At 46.4% G+C, this 6,924-nt stretch overlaps 2 protein-coding genes across 3 annotated transcripts in view; one reads left to right on the plus strand and one right to left on the minus strand.

Annotated features, from left to right (window-relative positions):
- Window positions 1-1,760, plus strand: part of LOC119346786 — a 3,796-nt gene extending 2,036 nt beyond the window's left edge. Inside the window, exon 3 of the mRNA XM_037615943.1 lies at window positions 989-1,760. Within this exon, the coding sequence (XP_037471840.1) occupies window positions 989-1,211 (223 nt within the window). The 3' untranslated portion in view covers window positions 1,212-1,760. The remainder of the gene's footprint in view (window positions 1-988) is intronic.
- An 878-nt stretch (window positions 1,761-2,638) lies between these two features.
- Window positions 2,639-6,669, minus strand: LOC119346799 (phosphatidylinositol:ceramide inositolphosphotransferase-like). Of its 2 annotated transcripts, XM_037615949.1 has the most exons (12): window positions 6,251-6,668; window positions 6,057-6,146; window positions 4,902-4,988; window positions 4,740-4,808; window positions 4,297-4,377; window positions 4,147-4,218; window positions 3,972-4,032; window positions 3,786-3,888; window positions 3,578-3,673; window positions 3,444-3,490; window positions 3,205-3,350; window positions 2,639-2,998 (listed from the first exon to the last, which is right to left on the minus strand). In XM_037615949.1, exons 1-12 carry the CDS (start codon window positions 6,281-6,283, stop codon window positions 2,915-2,917), a joined length of 969 nt encoding a protein of 322 aa, XP_037471846.1. In that variant the 5' UTR covers window positions 6,284-6,668; the 3' UTR covers window positions 2,639-2,914. The 2 variants fall into 2 exon arrangements, with proteins under 2 accessions (XP_037471846.1, XP_037471851.1); XM_037615954.1 differs by lacking the exon at window positions 4,740-4,808 and having other exon boundaries at window positions 6,251-6,669.
- Between the last annotated feature and the right edge of the window lie 255 nt (window positions 6,670-6,924).

Below are 6,924 nucleotides of genomic sequence, written 5' to 3' on the forward strand. Positions count from 1 at the left end.
CTAGAAAAAATATAATAGCTTCTGTTAGCTCAGAGTATTACTGAATCAGTTACATATCAAAGTGTAGAAGGCACTCAGCAATACGAGCTATCATGGAAAATGAAATTTATCAAATGTCTGGTGATCGTTCGTCATAGAATCGGTCCATATAAAGAAAAAAAATTAACTGTTTGCTTATTTTCCAAAATTTTACTTAGGTTTGACAGCTTCATCATATGATGTATAATGATTTATGCAAACTGCTAATAGGCTAATAAGGGTGTTTCCCAAACGATGAAGTTTATGCTGTAGGAGTTCTCACTGTACATTACCTTAAAAGAGGACAAGATGTTCCACTAAAATTAGTCAGACCACAACCAAATATTGCAACTGGCAACAGGAACATTACTAGTGGCTTCTTAATTACATTGGCATTAACAGGAGGAGTTCGAGTAACCCACTGAGGGGCATATTGGCATATAGTGTACAGCGTAGCAGCACATTTCCCCCATACTCGTACAGTGTTGCTGTCATTCAAGGAATCATTGCAATCAATGCTTACCATGTGAAGCTAGCGACGTAACATTCTCATCATTTTAGTTCAGTTTCTAGTGCTGACTTTTTCAATAGGAGTTGGCAATTTTAGAATCCATTGTTTTATGATTGAAATTATACAGTTGTGTGATTGCAACTACATCGAAACTTACTGGGTTGATTTTTTTTATTCCAATCTTGAGAACTTCAGATCATGTAGTGAACTATTTAGCAACTTTTATGTTGTTCCTGTGTTAAGAGAATAGGAAGACCAGACTCGGTGATGTGTCTATCTGCCTATGGTTCCTACGGTTACTAGCATGTTCTATTGCACGGTTAAGCATCATCTACCTATTACCTTTTGAACATTGATGATGACCCTGTAGAATTATTCTGTTCAAGTGCAAAGATAACTATGGGCAATTTGAATGTGGATGACGAACCTAAAATATGTCTCTCCTTTTCTTTGCCCCAGGACCTGTGAGATCTGCAGCTCAACCGCATGCAATGTGGTTGTGTTAGGCGATCCGGAGTTCGTCGAGCAGTCGAACGAATCGAACACCACAGCAGCTGGGCATACATTTCCAAACGAAACCAGGAGATTTTGGCAAGGGCATCGGTTCCTCAACTTCCTTCTGGCATGCATGGTCTTCGCCTTCGTCATCTCATGGCTCTTCCACTTCAACGTCCCGGGGTGAGTTTCACGGCGGACGGTCCCTCAATAAAAAGCTCCAAGGCCATTACGGCAGCAAACATGTGGGTTAGGTTCAACAAATCTGGAGAAACAGGCTAAAAGGTTAAGTTAAGCTGTGAAGAGGTACACAAATATATGGTCGGCGCGGCGGCCTTAAATTTGCCTTGATCGGGGTTCAGTAGCACGAAAGGAACCCTGATCAGGATCTCCTCCCGCCCGCGTGCCCCAAGATTTGAGTGAAGATAGCGGCGAAGAATGGAAGATGTGTTGTTGTTCGCTTGTTCCGTGATTATTGTTGTCTTGGTTTGAAGAAGAACAGGCTTATGTTAGCGTTGTCATTTCCTAGCGTTTTGCCGTTTTGCCTTGTGAGTTGGTGTGGTCTGTGTGTGCAGATTTCTCTACGCCTGCCCTTTGTTCCAGTGTTTATAGTCCTGATAAACAGGATGAGGTGGCAGCCAGCTGTCCTTAGCAAGGAAAATGTAGTGCCAGGTCAGTCCCGAACAAATGTTGCCGAAATAATCATGAGGAAATTATTGTGGAATGCTTGAGCTCACATCTGCGCACGGAAACGATGATAAAAACTTGTGTTCTTTTTTCAGATTTTTTTTTTGAAAAGAATTGTGTTTTTATAGATATATACTCCTGGCGAATAACACAACACAATTCTTTTCAAGGGTTGGACCAATATGGGCGACCCACATTGCCATAATTTGGTCGCTGTGAGCGCAGGGCAGATGGCTCTGGCCTCTATGCATCGTGGGTGCGCAGTGCCAGGCATAGGATCTGGTGCGATGAGGCCGCAGAATTCCCAGGACCGCGCAATGAATCGCGACGAGATGCAGCAGTGGTAGTAGCAGAGCGTACTTGAAGGCGCTGTGGCAGCACTGTGCCGCGAGCTGGGCCAGCTATAATTGCATACGAGAATCGGTGAAAAAATTGAAACGATGTGCGCATAAAATGCAGGTTGAGAGGTACCCTTGCATGGATGCGTTTGTTCCTCTCCAGGGCCGGCGCCTGCGCCTGCGCCGGGTGCGTGCGGGGCAGAAGCGAAAACCCTACCAAGGCAAAGGGGAAGCTGCGGCGTGTAGCGTGGTCGCGGTTCCTTCTCCCCAGCACGAAATGGTGAATCCCCGGGCCCAAGGCAAAGTGGAGGGAACTCACACGCAAAACCCAATGGCGGGCATGGGCGGGCGGGCTGCTGCGCGGCGCACTCGATGGCGCCGCGCGTCTTTCGCGGCCACACGCTACTACTACGTAGGAGTGCCACCACGCATCCGTCGCATGTGCCGCCCATACGGCGCCTACGTCGTCGCCGTGCACCGGACGCGGCACGGGCCCGCCGCTTGCCCACGCGCGCTAACAGAATGAATGAAACTCGTCCAACCGCGCCACGCGACACGCATGGAGCGACCCCGTCGGGCCGGCGGAGAATCGATATGAATGCATCAATAGATGATGATAGAATTAAGCTGGTCTGTCGGTCGGACGATATGTACATGTACACCCACATCCATCATCAATCCTTTTTGGTGTTGTTGTTGAAGGGAAGGCCATCGCAATGGAGGGAGGGTGGCTCAACTGAACGATGGGTGGGGGCTTGAGCATGCAGACAGAATGGGCCGGGCAGTTTCGACCGTCGCCCGCCCACAGGATTCTCCTCGGGCGCGCCGGGACAAAACTCCCGGTGGTGGACTACTGGAGAAGCGCTCATGTGCCGTTGGGTGTGGCGTCGGACAGCATGCTGCTCATGTCCTCCTCGGGGTGCCTCCCGTTCATCTGCACCCGCTGCCGCTGAAACAGTCAGAGACAGGCGCGTCAGCCAAAAGGTGGCAGCAAAACTGTAGTACAGGCAGCCCGGCGTGCCTCCATGTGTACAAGCTCAGCTCAACGGATAAACGACTGTGCGGGTTTCAATTTTTAAGGGGGTTCGAACTTAAGATGGATGATCAACGGGCCGAAAACCCTAGAGTGTTCAGCGCTGAGAGCTAATGCCGTACCCGATCAGTAGGATCCCCATGGTTCCCGTTCAACAGCTTATGGAACTCGTCCTTCAGCCTCAAGTCTTTCTCATCCTTTGGCCTCCCATCTTTATCTTTGTTGCTCAGCGGAATCAAGGGCGACCCGTTTGAACGGTCCGGCATTTCTGCACAAGATACCCACAAAGAACTCTTGTTACAAAGTGCCTTCAAATAGAAAATCAAAACAAATCATATACTGTGTGTCATGAAAACAGTACCTGGAAGCTTGGTGTCCACGAAGAACACAACTAGATTAACGGCATACCTGTGAGCAAAGCAACTGTTAGAAGACAGGTACTAGAGCAGCCAAATAGTAGCTGATAGTAGGTGAAATGTAAGCTACCAGCCATACCAGGCAACAACAACATCAACGGTGTAGTGCTTGCGAGCGGCAATGATGAGAAGACTTTGAACTATAGCCATGACCCAGGCAAGGAGCTTAATAAACCTGCAATACAAGGTCCACCAGTTCAACTATGATTCGGGCATGGCATACCCAACCAGGGATTTCCCAGATGGAGATTCATCAATTTCAAGCCAAGCATGGGTACGACAATAACCTTTTTGAGCCATATTTGTGATATGTTCGGACGAAAACAAGAGTGAAAATCATATGGGATGAAAATATAAGATCACCACACCCAAGATTTACTCCACGAGGAACTGCAATGGATAATACAAAGTTCTGGATGGTAAGTTGGAAAAACTTGCACAAAATGTCAAGCCAATGATGAAATGGAACTTACAATTGATCAGGAGCACTTCAAGCACATTATTGGGTGGTGGAAGAGTGGCCATATTTGAGCCCTATAAATACAAAGCTATAGATGACTCCATGTATGACTAAACAATAAGTTCTTCCAGGACGTAATGCTGAGAAAGAGCTCATGCGAAAATTGGCTAAGGTGAAACAAGGGCTACCTCACGACAGTGATAGTTTGGACCTGGAAGCTGGGTTGAATAGAATGTAATGATCCTTAAAACCTGTGAAGCCTGGAGAAGCAATATTTAGTAACTTATCTGGGCGTGCAAAATATTATATACATACATGGTTAGGGAGGATGCACTCACAACTAAAAAAGCAAGCACCCTGCGCCAGATTAGGATGGTGTAGAAGCGTTTGCTATGATAAATAAAAGGATGAAAGGTCCACTGCATATAAAAGATAATGTCATGATCCTTGTAATACCCGCCTTGGTTAACACCATCATAGAAAACAGGGGAAATTCATAATAGAAGCCTAAAATAAGGAAGAACTACAAATGACACACAAGCAGGGTATTAACCACCAAGTCCTTTTTGGAAAACAATGATATCAAACAACACATAATGCTGACCTTTTGTTGGAATCATAGATGTCAAACTCAAGAAATAATGACTAATCTGGAGTTTTTCAGGTTATGTGTAATGAACTATTAACTAAACATACAGAAAGAAACAAACACATGGGAATACAGGGATATAAGGTAGGCAGAAGTAGTCAAAACAAGTATTAGAGTATAAGAATTACCTACCAGAAAAAAGGAGAAGAAGATGAAAACAAATGTGCATTCACTAAGATAATTTTTGTCTTGTCCAAGCTCCTAAAACAAAGCAGTACAAAAACACTGTAATGAAATTATATCAACTTAATAGACATATGACATGCTCTCAAAAGATAAAAGAAATCCACGTACTGGAAGGGCCATAAATCCCAGGTCCTGGAGCAGTGGTCCGGGCCGATGCAAGTAATGCACTCCTCGAGCAGCCAGCCCATGAATATACTAATTATAAAGAACATTATTGTATGAATTTCCAAGTGATATATTAATAAACTGTCAAGCATAACACAGTAAGTGATCCTAGATAACTAAATGAAGAAAACTTTGAAGTGGACAATCAGGAAATGTCCATCACACTAAAAAAGGAAAAGATAGTAAATGGACTGTAAGGGAAGAAACAATATTAACCAATGGGAATCGTGTTAGTCCGAGCATGCTCAAAGCTGGTTACTTGATATGATTCTGGTTCTGGCAGATATATGCAGCTTGTGAACACACCAGCAGAATTTGATGACACTAAAGGAGGGTTTGACGAATGCAATCACAGAGAAGAAGGTAAAGCCCGATGAGCGATGAGACATTCACAGCATACAGAGCAGGATTAATTTCTATGCAAAACTTGGTACAAGGCGTTTTTTTTACAGAAACATAAATCTAAATTAATTTTGAGAATGACCTAGAGATGACAGCAAGTCGACAAACAGAATATTATCCATGCATATAAGTTATAGACCGATGCAGAACACGACAATTCATCTCTACAACACGACATAAATCGCATAACAATGCTGCTCCAGCAGCGACAAACATTTGAACAAAATTCTTACCCGCGCTCATTATACTATTCGACGATCAATTATTCCCGCCATACACACAAGCAACAAATTATCAGGGGTGTACCAGATCATAATGATTTTATCAGCGGTTCAAACTAAACAGTAAAAAGGTAAATGTTTCAAATGCATATGTCCTTCAAAGGGCGTATGTGTGGGTGACCCCTCTATATTTCTGCCGATCAGCAAAACTGCTAGAATATAGTCTAATCTGCAACAGGAAAGACTGCTACAAATGCTTAACAACCTGCAAACCTAAGGGCGTCCCAATTCCAGGGAAGAAACAAGGTTAATAATTAGATAATGCAGGAAAGTTACCAAAAGGGGCAAATTTGTTATGACAAGTACCCATATTAACAAGCCATTATTAAATACTGAAACGCGCACCACCAGCCACAACGAAATTAATAAGTTCACACACACGACGTAGAGTGGGATACTGGATCGGGGCGCTCACCTGAAACACAATCCCAGCGAGGAGTAGCGGCCACTTCTCGCGAAGTAGCGGCAGCTCGGTCGTCGTCTCCGCGCACACCTTCCTCCATACCTGCACAGCCCAAAAAGAAAGGATTGTGAGTCCTCACATCTACCAAAAAAAGCACACGCGGTGGAGGCGGCAGAAGGCATCGCCGAATCCAGCGGAGCGGAGACCTTGGAAGCCTCCCGAGCTAGGTAGATCGTCATGGCAGTAGACGACGCAAACCCTGCTCCGACAACGGCTGCTGCAGCTTCTACTGGGCGAGGCGATCACGTCCATGCTCCGATCCGCACATCACGCCTCGGCCTGCCGCGTCCGCGGGAGGGGTCGCCGGTTGAGTGGAGCAGAGAACGGCGCTGGCCAGGGGGGACGGGACTGGACCAGCAATCTGGCTCCAGTCCTCCGGCAGAGAGGCGGACGGATGGGGGAGGCCGAAAGGCCGTCGCTCTGGGGATCTCGCGGGCGGCGGAGGCGCTCGGAGAGGCGGGAGGGCGGCGACCGGCGGCGTGAGACCTGGGGCTGGGGGAGTTGGGAGTCGGCAGGGAGTTCAAGACAGTAGATCAAGGGAAACGAGATAATGATGTGTTTGTGAAATGCGGGAGAGCGAGGGGGTTTATGGGGAAAAGGCGGGCAGGAGGTGGGGGAGGGTGATGGGGGTCGTGGCCTCGTGGAGTTTTCCAACCGCCTTTTGGCACGGTCTAGTTAAGAATGGCGAGGGCACGTGATATGGCCTGCCGATGGCTTTTCTTTCTTCTTTTCTCGGAGAGAGACCGCCACGGCGACGGGCTTTCCAGTTTGAAAGTTTCAGTGGAGCTTGTTTGCATAGCTTTAAAACTCTTTCAAATCA

The sequence above is a fragment of the Triticum dicoccoides genome, chromosome 1B, assembly GCF_002162155.2.
Source record: "Triticum dicoccoides isolate Atlit2015 ecotype Zavitan chromosome 1B, WEW_v2.0, whole genome shotgun sequence".
NCBI lineage: Eukaryota > Viridiplantae > Streptophyta > Magnoliopsida > Poales > Poaceae > Triticum > Triticum dicoccoides.

Excerpts from the sequence above, each read along its gene's own strand:
- LOC119346799 (XM_037615949.1), bottom strand. The coding sequence starts at position 6,283 with ATGACGATCTACCTAGCTCGGGAGGCTTCCAAG. Across the intron at positions 4,809-4,901 it reads TGGGATTTATGGCCCTTCCA|GAGCTTGGACAAGACAAAAA; the intron begins GTACGTGGATTT and ends GCTTTGTTTTAG. Across the intron at positions 3,674-3,785 it reads CACAAATATGGCTCAAAAAG|GTTTATTAAGCTCCTTGCCT; the intron begins GTTATTGTCGTA and ends CTTGTATTGCAG.